The 17,220-nt window shown below is 40.9% G+C and overlaps 1 protein-coding gene across 2 annotated transcripts in view; it reads right to left on the bottom strand.

The window, feature by feature from the left end:
- The window catches only part of gabrb2a (gamma-aminobutyric acid type A receptor subunit beta2a), a 40,269-nt gene extending 24,010 nt beyond the window's left edge, over positions 1–16,259 (bottom strand). The window contains exons 1-4 of one of the 2 annotated variants that reach the window (XM_072717716.1): positions 15,863–16,259; positions 14,889–15,111; positions 14,694–14,785; positions 13,986–14,053 (exon numbers count right to left, since the gene is read on the bottom strand). In XM_072717716.1, coding sequence (XP_072573817.1) covers positions 13,986–14,053; positions 14,694–14,785; positions 14,889–14,971 — 243 coding nt within the window. In that variant the 5' untranslated portion in view covers positions 14,972–15,111; positions 15,863–16,259. The remainder of the gene's footprint in view (positions 1–13,985; positions 14,054–14,693; positions 14,786–14,888; positions 15,112–15,862) is intronic. The other variant, XM_072717717.1, reaches the window with a different exon arrangement.
- Between the last annotated feature and the right edge of the window lie 961 nt (positions 16,260–17,220).

Here is a 17,220-nt window from a genome sequence, read left to right on the forward strand (position 1 = left end):
CTTTGGATCAAAGGTTCATTAAGTTAGTGACCAAAGCAGCCCAACTCCCTGATAACATTCATCTCCATCTTCATAAGTGCTTCGATAAAACAAAAGAAGCAACTCAAAATATCTGCCAGGAGAAATTTGCCACTTCAGTTTTTAGTGTCCCTCGATTCGCTCTCTAAACCTGACAAGTATCTAAGAGCCCTTGAAAACACTATATATGGTTGTCACCTCTGACCACAAAAATATGACAGAAAACAGTACAAATGGTTTAGTGAACAAAATTACAGATAGCAAGTAAAAAGAAATAGGGTGCATATGAGTTTATAGCAGACACAAGAGTGGTTATTTAAGTAAGTTAAAAAACTGGATGAATGTTTGTTCATTAATTCACATAATGAGTAGTGAAATGAGGCACGTTTGCAGGACATTTATTAAGGCATTGAGTCTGATTACTGTATTACGAAGCCCGTTAGATGTATACTCTAAGAGGCTGTACTGAAACGTTCTTCCAGGACATGAAGACCTTCTGCGGTAAATAGGTTAACATTCAACATAACAAACACCAAAGAGCTTCTACGCTGGCTGAATTCCAGGGCATTGATCATCACAGAACTTGTCACCCAGGTCCCCAAAACCAAGTTCTGATACCACTATGTGACTATGCTTTTTAAACTTATTTTCCTGAGTGAGCTTCGACTAAGGAAAAGCAAGACAATACTCACTTCACAGCAAGCAAAATCATGCACTGTGTTGAAATTAAATACACAAACAGTCCTTCAGTATGTTCAAGAAGCCAATGTACAAGCCAGCCTGATGCCTAATTAGCACAAACCTGAAGTATAACCAGAAAGCTGAAAAAGCAGCCTCTGACTGGATATTGTTGACGGGTAAACACAGCAGTTTATGACGGCTCTGCATTTAGGCACTGCTCATCCTGTTTTCCACACCGAACCCCAAACTCTACAACTGCACAGCTGAAACTGTGATTTGCAATATTTAATTAAAAAGCAGAGTGACTGCAGCATGTCCACTGGGTCATCGCTAGCAGGTGTTTCTGAAAGACGTCACAGCGCCCCCTGGAGGTGAAACAGTGGCAGGAGGGCAGCTAGCAGGGAAGTCGTACGGCACAGATTAGTCCGGCCATCCGCTTCCCTTCCCTGCCTCTTCTCGCACTCATCTCGTGCTGTATGAAAGTTTTCACTTTCATCCATGGTGAGGTCAGGTTGGGGGATACGTGGCCCAGTCCCACCCTCTGGAAATGGTTGTCTGTGTGTTACGTGGGCGTCCCCTCGGCCTGGTCCAGCCACTCAGATCCTCAGCAATGAGGATCCTGTGAGCCGCATCACCCTCAGGGAATCGCGCCACATGGCCATAGTGCCGTAACTGACGCTCCCTCACACTGCAGGTAATGTGCCTCATTCGGGACTCCCAGAGCAACTGCCTGAGCAATTCTACAGAATATTTTACCTAGTGAACCAAACGTTAAAAAATAAACTGTATTAGTAAACTGTCATGATGTGCTGGGACAAGAGCAGAGCTGTGGCATACAAAAGAAAAGAGATATAAAAACAAAGATTTATTTTTTGTAAAATATCCTACATCATCATAACTGGGACACTAAAGTAAATAGATCCCCTACTGTTAAAACTAAAACGCTTCAATGTTCTTTGCGATCAATGTACTTCACACCTTTTGCCAGACACATTAAACTTTGTCACAGCAATAAAAAGTGCATTTATAGATTTTTATCTGCCAAAACTTTTTAATGGAACTGAATGATATTTATGAGGTGTTTCAAGTATCCTGGTGGATCTGAAGAGTGTTTTAGGAAAAGCACTAATTATGTTGGCCTCTGCTGGGGGACGGGGGGGGGCACTTTGAAGCTGATGGTGCCCACTGGATCTGGACCAGAATACTCTGGGAAAAAGTAAGTTATTTGTAGAGAGCCCAGAATAATTCTAATCCAAAAGTGAAAAGCCAGCGAAGAGTAAAAGTACGGGAAGAAATTACATAATTTACAGCAAGGAGAATCCCAGTTTATGTTTAGAATATGTCTACTGGGCAACACACAGAAAATACAAAATATGCATGAATCCCAGAAAGGCAGCAGCTAGCCGTTTGGAATGGTTTCATTATTTATTTTCAATCCTGTTTCCAAAGACACGTCTAGTGGAAAACCATGTCCTGAGAACGACATCCTGAAACGCATCATCAGAACCGTGGGGGCAATGGGGGCAATGTTTACTGTGCAGTTGGCAGATTCTCTGGGGCTCGCAGGGGCTGCTGAAGTCCTCTGTGCCTCATCAGGCACGTGACACGCCACACGGCCGTCCGGGCGCCCAGATTAGCGATGCTCATCTTCTTCACGTCTGTCGGGAGCTGATGGGATTTCCTTTCTTAGCTGACATCGCTGAAGGAGTTTAATTAGACCTTTCTGATCTTCAAAGAAAATAAGGACGCCCCCTGGTGACCATCTCTTCAGAGTGCTGAGAGGTCACCTTCGTCTCTGTGAGAATACTGATAACGGTCCCGTGATTCTTACACGCAAGGCCGGGGAAAAGCCGTTTAAATGCTCATATCTGCTGAGGAAACACAAATCCCATTGTGCAAAATCAAATCCTATAAGCCATGCTATATAACAGGTAATGATGGGCACTGAAGTATATGACACATTATAAGCAGGTTACTGTTGTGTACAGTATTTACGCAGGCAACACTGGTGTAACACCATAGCCTTCCCGGCCATTCCGTAAACATTTAACTGGCAAAACCCTTGTAGGGGGTTTTAATTTCATCGCTAAGCTTGCTCTGTGTCACGATCCTCTTCACGCGTACCATGCGCGCTCGTCACCAACACTTCAGCACGTTTGAAGAAGGGTGTCCTTGAAAAAGCAATATTGCCTCTCCACAGGAGTGACCTAAAACGGGCAAGGAAGGATAGACATTGACGGAAGATTACAAGCAGGGAGTCGGATGGTTCAGCTGTCAGCTGGCGTCTCGTCGAGCGAAGCATTCAAGGCCTCCGAACGGAGCAGGAGAGAATCGACAGTCTGGGTAATGGACAAGCGAGACCCGGACAGACCAGGAAACCTTGATGGAGGCTCTACATCCCAGATAAGGATCAGTATCCTGGGAGAAAACGATCCGTCTGTAGGACTAAAGGAGCAGAAGCATAGGCTGCTATTACTCTCCACAAAAGACCCCCTAACATGGTTACAGCCCCCTACCAGGGAGGTAAATAGCAAGTTTTCACACATGCAGCAAAATTCAGGCATAATTCCAAAGCACTGCATACTCCACTCAACATAATTTGCTTAGAGACTGCCTAACACATTTCAGAGATATTATGGGATGGAGCAGAACTACATCACTCTAAGTGATTAACCTTGGTGTTTATAAATTATATAGTTTTATTTTGTGATTTATTTGTTCATTTCAAGTCACTTGCGCAGTAATTAAGATTCTGCTCCTGTAACCCTTTTATATTATCAAGAATAATGAGAAATATTTCATTAACCAACTTCCAGCTACTTATCCTGGTCAGGATCACGCGATTATAAATATTTGTTATCCTGGGGTATCTTACAAGGCTTCCTGATTGGTTATTAATCCAAGGGCAAAATATTAAGATCAAAATGGTCCTATGAAATCTTGGTGTGAGATGCTAGAGTAGAATATGGTTTAGAACATCAAGCCAGTCATGGCGTCCTCTTACAGTGCTCCTGCTATGAAGGTAACGGAGGTAAACACAACATGATGCCCCTCCCTAAGCTGACAGCACCACCAAGCTCACTCCTTTTAACCAACCGGGACAGAACAGGGGCTGGGGAGGGCAGGGCAAAATCGGCGTAATGAGGATGAGAGCCAGATCTCACTCCCACAGCTCTCTGGGCCCATGTACGCCTACTCTCTCTATGCTCACTCCTCGCTGCGGCACCCTGTCGCACAACAACACAAAGCTGAGGTACAAATTGTGGTGCTTTGTTTGCACGTAAAAATAAATGGTGAAAGGGGATCTGACGCTGAATTAAACAAAAGCGGCATCTTAGCATCTCTGGACGGCTTTTCAGAACCACCACACTCATTTATCACAAATTAATTTCATAACTCGAGTCCCCTTGCCTATTCTGTGCTGACTTGTAGTGTACATTTAACCACTGAGTGACTTTGTCCGGGTTTTTAAAGCAACCATCTATGTTTATACATTTTCAATACTCTGCATGTCAATTTATGTCGCTCAATATTACATAACAAGTCACTGCCATAGAATGAATAACCACCTACAGAGCACCCCCCAAACACGCTGCCTTCTCAGCCTGTAGTATAGAATATATCAGCCGATTAATCATTATATAGAGTGCAGCTTATTTTTAAGCAGATGACGCATAGCCTCCCAGTGACCACAAACCACTCTACTTGCTAATGTGTTCTTTGATTACTACTCAATGCCGAGCCACTGGGTTTCCGTCAAGTGTTGTCTAAATTGAGATTCTATCATTTGTAATACACAGAGACCAATAAACACTGTCATAATTAAGGGATTCAAGTCAATAAGCAATAGCCTTTTGGCATAATACATAATGAAATCATCGAAAAACGAAAAAAAAAAAAACACTATTCTTGGGTTGACAACACATGTATCAAGATAGAAAGATGATTGGCTGATGATTTCTGTGACTTCTGTGATAAAAACAATGGAGACAATAAATCTATGACGTATACGGCAATGATAATTATCCACTGTAATAAGATTAACGGATATCTGTGGCGAGGAGAAAGCTCAGGAATGAAGAGCGTTGATTGATTGCTTCTGTCACTTCCTGTAGGCATGCAAATCTTACCAGACCGGAGGCACCATCTGTAGATTTTGGCCTGGAAGTCTTTCAGAAGCAAACTGCCAAAACGACAATAGCCGAGGATTTGACGATATCACAGAGCAACCAACAGGTTTCCAATCTATATAGAGTCACCCTTCCAATGATTTTAATCAATCATACTTATACGGCTGGATATTTCTCTAGCTCTCTTCTGCCTTTTCGGAATGTGGTGTCGTCTTGGGACCTGAACCAGCAAGACCCTTTAGTCTTTCTTTAGACATTTTTATACTAGTTGATCGAAATTCTCACTACAGTGTCTTGAATTTACAGAAAATGCCACGATAAACAAAAACATGCAGTCTGCAGTTCTGTGGGTAAAAGTGCCCTGCTAATGAAAAGGTCAGGCCAGAATGGACAGACGCAGTTAACAGGCAGGTAGCCATAACAGCTCACTATGCTTTTCTCTAAGCTCCAGACACTGTGGTGAGTGGTGCCCGGAAAGCTTTCTTTGAACACGCTACTCCTTAAACACTAAAGTGGCGCTGAAGACAAAAGCAGGTCATTCCTGGTACTATGCTGGTGTACCTAGTGAAGCAGGTACTACATTGGTGTACCTAATGAAGCAAATGTAACACTGGTGTACCTAGTGAAGCGGGTACAACGCTGCGTATCTAGTGAAGCGGGTAGTACGCTATGTACCTAGTGAAGTAGATGCTATGCTGGTGTACCTGGTGACGTGGATGCTATACTGGTGGACCTAGTGAAGCGGATGCTATACTGGTATACCTAGTGAAATGGATACTATGCTGGTGTACCTAGTGAAGCAGGTACTACACTGGTGCACCTAGTGAAGCGGGTACTACATTGGTGTACCTAATGAAGCGGGTACTACACTGGTGTACCTAGTGAAGTGGATGTGATGCTGGTGTACCTAGTGAAGCGGGTACTACACTGGTGTACCTAGTGAAGCGGGTACTACACTGGTGTACCTAGTGAAGCGGGTACTACGTTGGTGTACCTAGTAAAGCAGGTACTACATTGGTTTACCTGCTGAAGCAGGTACTACGCTGGTGTACCTAGTGAAGCAGGTACTCCGTTGGTGTACCTAGTGAAGCAGATGCTATGCTGGTGTACCTAGTGAAGCACGTACTACATTGGTGTACCTAGTGAAGCGGGTACTATGCTGGTGTACCTAGTGAAGTGGTCACTTAGAGTTTGTGTGTACTGTATGTCAATATGTGTCCAAAGTCAAACAAACCAGCAAACCCAGTGAGAAAACAGCACATTTGCTAAATACCATTTCAAAAAAGTGACATGACCTGGAGGGAAATCAAGTAATAAGTGTGTAGGCATGTGGGGTCCACAATGTGTTACTCTGATTACCTTACAGTATGGAGGGAAATACTTTGGATTTAGTGTAATTTGCTACAAAGTGAATAATGCTGTTAGTTGTCCTGGTTTATAATTAAGTGTGTGTTTATTCTAAAGCTAAGCTTTTTGCCGTTTATTAATAAGGCTCATGTGGTAGTTATGTCTTCCTGATGAAATCCAGTTGTTAGGGAAGTATTGTGAAGAGTTTCGTGAGCAATCTCACCATCACCAGCCCCCAAGGCGAGGACGCCTAAAGCTGACATGGAGGAAAGCATGTAACAGCGGACGCTGAAACAAAGTGTTTTTAAGAAGAAACGTTAATATGGAGCCCCGAGACGAACTGGCATCCAGTGCAGGCCGTCCCCCGCCTCGTGCCCTGAGTTTCCTGGGACAGACGCCAGGCTCAGTGTGACCCTGCCCTGGGTAAACGGTTATGGAGGATAGGTGGCTGAGCGCTGACTACGGCGGGGACTGTTTTATCTAGCATACTTCAGCAGACTGATGACCCACTAAATCAAATATTTATAGGTCTTAAAAGGCAGAGTGCAACCAAAGGCAGGCAAACCCAGGACGAGTGGCTTGTACACGTCACTACATCAAGCCCATTACTACTGTTTGTTAAAAAGCTGGATTTTTCCGCGACATATTTACAAACACATTTACCTTTTCTGTGTGTTGTCAATGAAGGGATTATGGGAAAAAATATTTATTTATCTCTTGTTTAATCTGAATTTGTGAAACTGTCAGGAGAAATTATCATGAAACTTCCCCAAAGCACCAACAAATAACTATCAAGGCTAGATATCAAGATTTAGGGGAAAATGAATAATAAAATAAGAAACCATTGATTCATCAGCCATGGGAATGACTTAACAGAGTTGATACTTTAGTTTTCCTACCTGCATGTGACCTGACCAAATTCACCTGGGGTTTATATGACCCCATTATCATAGTCTTAGGGTGGTTCCACCAGATTTCTTATTTGTCGGAAAAACAATAACATCTCAATAGTGAAATGGTCCATGTGTCCTTGGTTTTAATTCAGCCAGTTACTTTGTTATCGATAAGAGCACTACACATAGACCTGGACAGTCCCTGCCCATTACATCAAGCATGCAGTTTCTGAAATGACATGAGTTTTAAATAGACTCTCGGGGTCTGACCAGAATTGAGGCATATCAGAGGTTATAGAGCAGCTCAAATGTAAATATGGCACTTTCTGATTGCAGGCAGCAGGGACCTGAAAGATTAAGAATAACAGCACACAGAATGCTTCCATTTTGCTAAAAACAGTCACCATAATCTGGATTACCGTACTATGCACTATATAATAAGTCTACTGTATATCATAAATCTATATCTATATCATAAATAAATCTCTCATGCAGGATTAAGTCCATTAAATACAAATCAAGACAATCTGACCATACATTTCAGTGTTGATATCGTTAGTGACGGGATAAATGAAGCTTTAACACCATATTGAACTCTGCCCACTGACTGGTCCTCTTCAGCTCAAACATTCCAGCTTCTGGAATAAGCTGCATCAGATCAGCAAGTGAGGAACAGCACTGGAAAGCAACGACCTTCAGTCATCCAACTTGCAGTCTTACTCTGAAGGAAGGATGCGATCCGACCTGATCCTTTTGACTAAATTAAGTATAAACGTCATACCCGGTGAGAAATATCAGCATCAAATCTCATTTCCTGGCCTATCTGTCTGAAAACCTGCAAATGCCAATTGCTGGCTTTCTCAAGAGCGATCCCCGTCATGCAGTCATGTGACCAAGTGGCCCAAGAAAGGTGGGGGAGTGAAGAAGGCAGGGCTGCCTCTTAGTCTTTAACACGCTCCGTCTCAGGAGTGCTGTAATGAGGTAGAGTATTTGTGCCTTCCAGCTTCAGAGAAGTAAATAAGTGGATTTATGGTGCTTGGCGTAAAGGTAGCTCCTGTTCAGTCATCCTATCCTACAGAAACCACTAGCGTTTTGCCCTGTTCGCTGTCATGCAAAGACTGCTTTAACCTGTCGCTGAGGTCAATCCTCCGGCTAATTAAAGTCCAAAAGAGGTGGTGATGCTGGGAGGCAGACAGAGGTGTGACTGTAGAAATAATTACTGTTAGCAGCCATGCATGAACGTGTTTGTGAAAAACAAATGTTTGTTGTATTTAAAAATACGTGGCTGAATGAAACAAGAAAAATAATCAGAAAACTGTCCTTGTTTGCTTCTCTTTTTCATGGATTTGCATGCAAACTATGAAAGAAATCTACATTTAAAACATTTACAAAGGAAACCCTTATCCGTATTTTTGCCCTTAACACATCTGGGTGTCTGTAAGGGTGATTGGTCTGTAATGTAATGTTCTGTATTCTGCCAGTTCATCATGTAGCTTGCCTGGTATACTGCATGCAGAGACAGACTCCAAGACTACCATGACCTGGCAAAGGATAAGTGATTATGGAAATATAACGAATAATCAATCGATGGATATTTGTTTCATGAAGTGGCTGGCTTTCTGTCATATTTGATTTAAATATTTCAGTGCACTAACCATTTTGACCTTTGCACTCTGACAATGGACCTAAACTTCATATTTATCTAGGGCATATTCACTGCAATAGGTTAGTTACTTCCAGTATAATAACAAAACAAACATAAATGCACACGCACTGTTAGCAGTAGCCCTAGGAACACTGTAAAGGTCACTGTCACTGCAGCTCTTTGAAGTGCCTCATCAAATGTCCTCCTTAAGGAGACAATGATACTCCTTTGCATCTGAAGAGCTGATGCACTGGAGCCACATGACAATGCTGCTACCTTCTGCTCTCCACATGCTCTGGGCCGCTTTTATTTGACCTTTTCTATTCTATAGCAGAAAAAAAAAATCCACTTTTCTACAGAATTAACAGAAAGTCAGCACAGCGATTGTGAAAAAGAAAACCGACAAACTGCCAGAAAACACTGTCGCTCCGAATGATGTCACAGATCATGTGAGACTCCGAGGAATTTTAACCTCACTGTACAGGGCTGTGGGATTTTTCATTCTTTCTCTCTTTTGCAAGGCTTCATTCATCTTATAACTGCTTTTATTTTATTATTCCAATGATTTGCAGTTTAAGAGACACCAAAAAACACTTGTATTTCCAACTGCTGGGTCATTTAAGTTTGACTATGGTTTCATGGACTGCCTTTCTAAGGCTAATGGTCCGTGTTGAGACTTCATAATCATACATACATAAGTAGACTTGTTGCTGACGGCCCTAATTTTGAGGTCCATGGCAGTAATTATCAGATGAGATATGCCTGTCAGAACATGGACAAGTGCATAACATACAAGCGCAGCTAAGCCTACCCTGTGCCCCCCCTCCGGCCCAAACCCTCGCAGTCCACTTCTCATTCTGACCGGCAAAGCACTCTGAGACTTCCACCCCTTGAAATAGCAAACTCCCTCTGCTATATTTAAAAGGGATTTACACGGCATGAAATTGTCTCAAGTGCCCTGTCATTTGTCGTGGAACTGCGGGGTGGGTCATTTTGACGGGTTTTTAATTAAGTCCCTCTCCCGGTGACTGACACCTAAGTGCTGTCACTCAGCAGTCCGAGAATCTAAGCACTTTAAGCGTCACGATCGAACATAAGAGGGAGATGAAGAAGAGACACGGCTTTTGCAGCGGACAGGCCACCTACGACGGCTAATTAGGCGGCGGAGCATGACGGACGTCCCTGTGTGACCTTCAGGGCTTATTACAGCAATCATTTCATTGTCACCGAGATGCCGCTCTGCTGTGCCTCAGTGGATGCTCTGGGCCCGTAAAATCATCATTAATAAATTACACATATTGCATTACATCTCATGAACTGTAAGGCAAAATGATTTGTCATTGTGGGTGACAAATTCTTCGTCTGGAGTTGTATTCTGTATCAGAAAAGGCGGCGTGCTCCTGATTATTTTAAACACCATCCAGTATAGGAAAAAACATAAATTTACATCTCTGTTGTCTTTCAATTATTGTATGCAAAAGCCACAGGTACAATGGTAAAATCATACCGGCCAAGCACTGATAGCCATTATGACATCATAAAGACCTTATTGCATCATCATGTATCTTTTATATGCAAGTTTTCCCCATACAAGTTTAGTCAAAATCATTTGTGTACTTTTGGATCTCATTTTAATCTGAACTTCACACAGATATCAGGCCAGTCTAAAAACAGAAAAAGCTGATATATGTAATACACACATCATGTTGCCATGGAAACAAGTTGTTAAGCACAGATTTTTAAGAGTGTGTTTACATTTGCAGCAGTCGCTATTTCATAGCATCTTTTAATGACAGCATGTGCAACATATAAACGGCAATTAATGGTGCTTCTTAAGCTAAAGTCTATTAAATCACTATACAGAAATTCTCAAATGAAAAGAACCATAACAAAAAGGCTTGTTTTAATTAGCTTGTTTTAACTCACAACGTTATGAAGAACACAATAATTCACGAATGGTGCACACAACACTTCTATAGTAGGGCCCATTGTTTTCTGTTATTTTCATTATTGTTTTTCTTGTGTTTTACAGAAAACTTTGTGTAACAGACTGTACAACAGTCTGCAAAAAAATACTACTATTACTTTTCTATGGTTTATGTCAGTTTTCAATGTACTGGATGATTAGATGATTAGATGATTTTAATTTGACATTTCAATCAGCAAAACACCCTTCGACTACAATGCATCAACACAGTATAAAATTAACATGTTGCAACAGCCACATAGAGGTGTATAGCTTGTTCACCTTGCAACTCCCCCTAGTGGAGAGAATGTTAGGCTGCAGCCTAAGTCTGACAAGGCAATACATGTAATTGACATGATAGTATTTGTATGGGAAATACAGGAAATGAAAACACATTACATTGTAAATACGCACTTAAACTGAATGAGTGTCCGAAATGATGTCAGTCAGATGTATTCATGTTTCATTAAAATACAGAGGGGCTTCTGATCATTTCAAAGACTAACTCTTCAGAGAAATTTGGAAATTGCACTTAAATGTGCTTTTTTTTGATCCGTGATAATGAAGCTTGTAACCGAAGGTATTTCTGTTAGCATTTAGCGACCGGGGAAACAGAGCTATCAGTGTGAATGGATCTGTGCCACTTTGCCCTTGAGCAAGATTTCAACACAGAATGGAGAGTTGCGTTTTTGGATCTGCCCCACGAGCCGAATGAAAGCTTCCTATAAATATTTCACACGCTGTTCAATGCGACGTCAGCTGCACATGCCATCCCAGCGCCGCCCCCACTCTCTAAGAGGGGGCCAACATACAACACGACTCCCCACCCAAGAAGAACCCAAAGAAACGTCGCTGTGTGGCCGAGCATCGTCACTCCACCTGGAAATAAAACTCGCCACTTCTGAAATTTTCACCCTATGGAAAACGGGACGGCACCGTTACAGGCAATAGCTACGTTCTATCTGTTTGTAACTCGACAGAACCCAGCCATGGCAACCATAATATTCCAGAGCACAAGAATAGTAGAGAAAGAAAACAAGGCAAATTGTTAATCAGCTGATACGATAAATAAAATATTTTATAACCCTCTGAACGTTGATATTAAAGATCAAGCAGTAATGTGTTTTACCAAAGTTAATAGAATCAAATATTTTAATGATCTCAATTCACCCAATTACTGATACTACCAGAAAAAACATGTACTGTAACAACATAATACAGCATAATGACTCTGAACATGATATGTGGTTGGAAGATGTATTATATGGCATTATCATATTGCATTATGAGTTATTCTTTGTTGCGGGGTCTACCTAAGTGGTTTGTTCCAATGTTCTGCCCCCTGTTATTCATCTCTTGAGAGACTCTGACAGACATTCACCCCACCGAGGTTCCCCACACACCACATGAATTTCTCAATCAACGAAAGGATTGCAAATGGGATTTTGAGAGCTTCACACAGTTTGGGGACACTTCGCATTACAGTCTCCAGCTCTGTGCATGCAAGGAAAACACGAGGCCAGGAAAAAGAAACCTCTCAGTGTATTCCTGTTTTTATAGCGAGGTCCAGCCATAAGCACCAAGCTTTACTGAGTAGCTGTTAACATTTTTCTACAGACTAAAAAACAGCAGCCGTCCTCCTGATGCACACAAATAATTCCAGGTTCTTACTAATAGCTCGTTTGCTTTCTGTTGTGAGTCACCTGAACCTAGCACCGCTTGAGAAAGTGACCTTCCTTGCGACTTTGTTGTGGCTGCCCCACCAAATAGCCCACCGCTGACACTGTGAGCCCGTTAGGGGCTCTGTGGCAGCCTGACTAACGGGTTTACATTGCCCAACATCACATCCAACCTTGGTTCAGCGCAAAGGGCTTTGAATACATGCCCAGGGCACAAGGGCTCGCAAGGGTAACGGGAACAAACAAAACCACAGAACGCTGCATTTACCTGAGCATGCGGCATGTGAGGTCAGTACCACAGAGGTTATAAATGCAGGACTGTCCCCACTCAGGGGGACCCAAAGGGTTCTGCTCATAACAGGGAAGCCTATGCAGATGGAGTAGACATCTACATGGAAAACATGTACAAAGCAAATGGAACAGAGGGCCAAATAAGTCAAACAGAGGGAGTGGGAGTTTGTTAGGGAGGAGATGAGGAGGCCCACATCACCGCCCAATCTCTGTGACGCACTTTCAGCGCCACTCTCACTCCCACAGCTTTAACGTGAACGTTTAAGGGAACCGCCTGGGTAAAAAGCTGGTTCGCAAATAATACACACTTTACACCATGAGTTACTTCTGATTGTGATCATTTATTTGATCGCATGCATTGCTATTACTATTGCTATTATTTATATTATTATTATTGATAATCATTTCAGTAATACGAGTTATCTTTAAAATATTCTTATTATCATTTCTCTTTTATATAATTTAATTTGCCCACTTATAAACTACTAACATTTTCAGATAACATTTAAAACCACCAATTATTACATTTATATATTTTCACTGGCTTGTTCAAATATTCATTAATATATAATTGCAATACTTAAAACGAAGGATCACGTGGATACCCCAAAGTTACAGCTTCGACACTTTCAATGGACATTAAAACAATTAGGAGGTTTCATAATGATTATTTTCATAACTACAAATATTAAATGAATTTATGCTTCGGCATCACTAGGGGGTGCTCTTGGTTGAAGCAAACTTTGTTTCTGTCCTCGTGTACTGTATGACCCAGATGTAAATAAATTTTTCTTTGAACTTGTTTGTTCATATAACTGTCACTCTCTGAAGCATATTAGGGACGGCGTGCAATGAAACTCAAATGTAATCTGTCATTATACACCACTGTCGGCCATTTTATGACGAGGTTCCTCCTCCTTATTCAATAAACCCCTAATAAACCGTATTTCCAAAAATGCACCATTCGACAGCCTCGTTCTTCGTTTATCTGGGTTCCTCACATTCGGCGCTACTGTTGCATTGTCATCTGATTTTAATGAAACAAAGATTTAATATCACTGGCAACGGGATACGGTAACTAATACCCTTTGGAGCACAGTGTACCTTTAATAAAAGGGTGATTGCCTGTGTGATCAAAGTTACATTTTTAATTCGTATTACCGGATACCCTAAACGATGTCTTATTCCCCAAACCAGCCGTTAAAATTAGCAAATTAAAAAGAAATCGATCTCACATTCTTACAAAACGCCTATCGAATGCGCAAAAGCGCTGCTTTTGCAGAAACCAATACGCTGCTTATCATAGATGAAAGAAGATTGCAAATGAACACTTACCATATTGACTTCAGAGACCATATCTATGCTTGCGATATCTATATTCATCCCCACAGCTACTGGTGCACCTGTAATCCAAGATTGCACACATTATGATTCATGTTATTTTAATATTACCGTTGACAGGTATGTAGCATGCTAATACATTGCAAAGCAGCCCCGCAATTTCTATCGTAAATATGAAATTACTGTCATACTGTCATGTTGTATAAGAGCTATCGTACTTTTAAAATGGTTATACCATATCCCCGCTGTATTGTAGACAACTGATAGGCATCGAATAACGGTAAAACACCCTGCTCTTTGTGTATTAATGCTTGATTTCAGATCCATACTGAAAACGTGATTCTTAAATATTTAAGGCATTTGTGACTCTTCAATGCATGCAATTCATCGCTGGCCCCGTAGAGATACACGTTACATAACACGATATTTGTATTTTAGCTATAATGTTTATAAGCCGGAGTTGCGCTCAGCTGTTATAACTGTTTTTGACATGATTCTCGACCCCAGTAACGCTGCGGTTCGATACTGTCCATTGATCATATATCCGGCCCGATGGTTTTTCACCTCTGCCAGCGTGACTGGAAGGTATGTACACTGAACTTCCACGTGTCCTCACGGATAATAAAGCACAAATTTCAACAAGCACATTTATAATACGGGAAAAACATTCATTTAAAAGCCGTATTAAATAATTTTAATTACCTCCAAAATCTGGCCTCAAGCGAATGTCGTATCCTTTCAACAGTCTATCCACAGTTTCTTTTACCAGTGACATATTGCTAGGGTCATTGACACTAGAGAAAGAAAAAGGAACATTCTTGGGTGAAAATGTTTCACTAAATTAATTCATATATAGTTAAACCTTTCATTATTAAAATGTACAACGTGACCGCTTACCTTTGTGCACAGACAACAGCCACTATCAAAGGAAAAGTCCAGATCCCAAAGTAGCTTCTCCGGCGGATTCTAATGATGGCCATAGTTCAGATATGATTTTATGATTTTATGGTGTGAAGACAGAGCAGACCCAACTTCTTCTGCTCAGTGCTGTAATTCCAATGTGACGCGCATGCGCACACGGCGCCACAACATCGGGGAGTAGCGGCTCTGGGTGCTGATGCTGGAGCAGGTTAAAAGACAATTAAAGGGGAAAGTAGGACTGAAAATAGTTTAAAAATTTACAATTGCTACCATTTACAGCAAAGAGTTCTTTATATTGTTTTTTAAAAAGCTAAAATGTCAGTAATTGTTTTCAGTAGTTATTTTGCTGCCTGCATTTTTCTTAGGCACCATACTTTTCGGCAATAAATATTTCACTATAAATACGTGTAAAATTCTCGAGTAGTCTAATATAGTAGATATGCATCGTCATAAACCTAAGTGTAATTCTGTTGCGCTTAAGCAGACGTACGCTAATATATTTGAATATTTATTTATGCTAATTACACATATCTTGCATTAAATCCATCGGTACTGACGTGAAGGGTGTGTTGGTAGTATTCATATATGTGTAAATCGAAAATAAGCGCATCCGCCTTTATTATGACAAATAATATAGATGGTTGCTGAGTTGCCCTTATCAAAGACAATAAGCTTTTGAAGTGGCTTGTTAAAGGAATCTGCAGCATACCGTACCTTGAAACTAAAGTAACGAATCCTGCATAGGTACCAGATGAATGACAGCAATAACATGTGTAAAAGATGAGCGGTGGCTCTTTTTTAAATAAAATATGGAGTAGTCATTGTTGGGCTTCCCTAAAATTTGAGGATAGTCTAAAATGAAAGGGTTAGTGAAGAGCCCCTTCACATTTGGATGTTTTTTTGATTAGCATAAGGGCAATCATGCATTGAGATGTGCAACAATGGATCACCTTCTTCAGGACCTACTTATTCCAGTCCAATGGTCTTTTGTTGTCGTTTTGTGGTGAGATTCACTCGACGGTCCTGAAGAGCTCTTTGAGAAATATTCAAATACTGCATAGCTGCAAAGGATGCTATTTGCTTTGATCAGAGTAAGATACCATGAGCACCCAGAGATCGCAGAGCAAATACAGTGTCATTTGCTGGGTGACATAAACCTTCAAGCCTTAAACACCAAATTATTCACTGAACGAAGAAGAAATGAAATGAGGCGTAAGATCTGCTTGACTGTGACCTAAAAATTCTATATACTTACCTTGATATTTATCTACATCGCCTGCAGCATTTATGCACATATTTTAATAGCAACACTCAACAATCAAGTAATAGTGAACAAATAACAGCAAGAGCATCAAAGGGTCACACCTTACAGGTCCATCCATTCCCACTGAGATTCTGGAAAGACAGAATCTTAAATTCGTCAGTGCATTAATTATGAATAATAATAAGGACATAAAAAGATTAAAATGTTTACCTCATTATGTGCTAATATAAAACATAGATTTAGCATTCCGTTTTAATAAGCTTGAAAAATGCCAAACATATCATATTAACGACTGAATTTGCCATCATTCATTTTGTATTCAGGTTAGTATCTAACAAAGTGCACTTTGTAGTATGATTTTTATAGACCCCACATAGTCCACCATTTATTTACCTGCATTCAGCCTTTGATGGTGACCTCTGTTGCAAAATTCAATGTAATATCAATTTTTTTCCATCTGAATTTCCTTTTCAGCACCCACAGATAGGACGCTGAAAAAAAAAGTTGATCAAAGAATCAAGAATCCCAGTTAATGTTTTATGTGCTTTCGTGTAATTTGATGTGGGGAAATAATTGACAAGCCAATGAAATATAGGTTGTGGGGTTTTACTGCAGTGGTTATCCACCAGAACAGAATAAAAGTCAGAGATTTCACACTGCCTACTGATACTGAAAGACCAGCTGTCACTGGGATGTACTGGTGGCCTTTATTAGAAAAAGTCAGTTTGCTTTTTCTTTTGAGATTCATTGTTGGTCACAAGGATCTGTCATAAATATTCAATGCTGACGTTGCAAAATGTGGGAAATTCACTGAGTTAAGTATTGGTTAGATGGACAGTTTGCTTTTTTTGTTTTTACTCTTTTTTTCCAAGTGTGTTGCCATGGCACCCTGAACTGGTGCTGTTTGTATGTGAGGTCTCTACGGAATGGCTGTTATGTTTGCATCCTCGTTTGACTTCTGTGAGGAATTCATGATGCAAGATTAGCTGTAAATCAAGAAATCTTCCATGTAAATGTCAAATACCATCAGTTTTCTTTTTGTCA

Source organism: Paramormyrops kingsleyae, chromosome 10, assembly GCF_048594095.1.
Source record: "Paramormyrops kingsleyae isolate MSU_618 chromosome 10, PKINGS_0.4, whole genome shotgun sequence".
In the NCBI taxonomy this organism is placed as follows: Eukaryota; Metazoa; Chordata; class Actinopteri; order Osteoglossiformes; family Mormyridae; genus Paramormyrops; species Paramormyrops kingsleyae.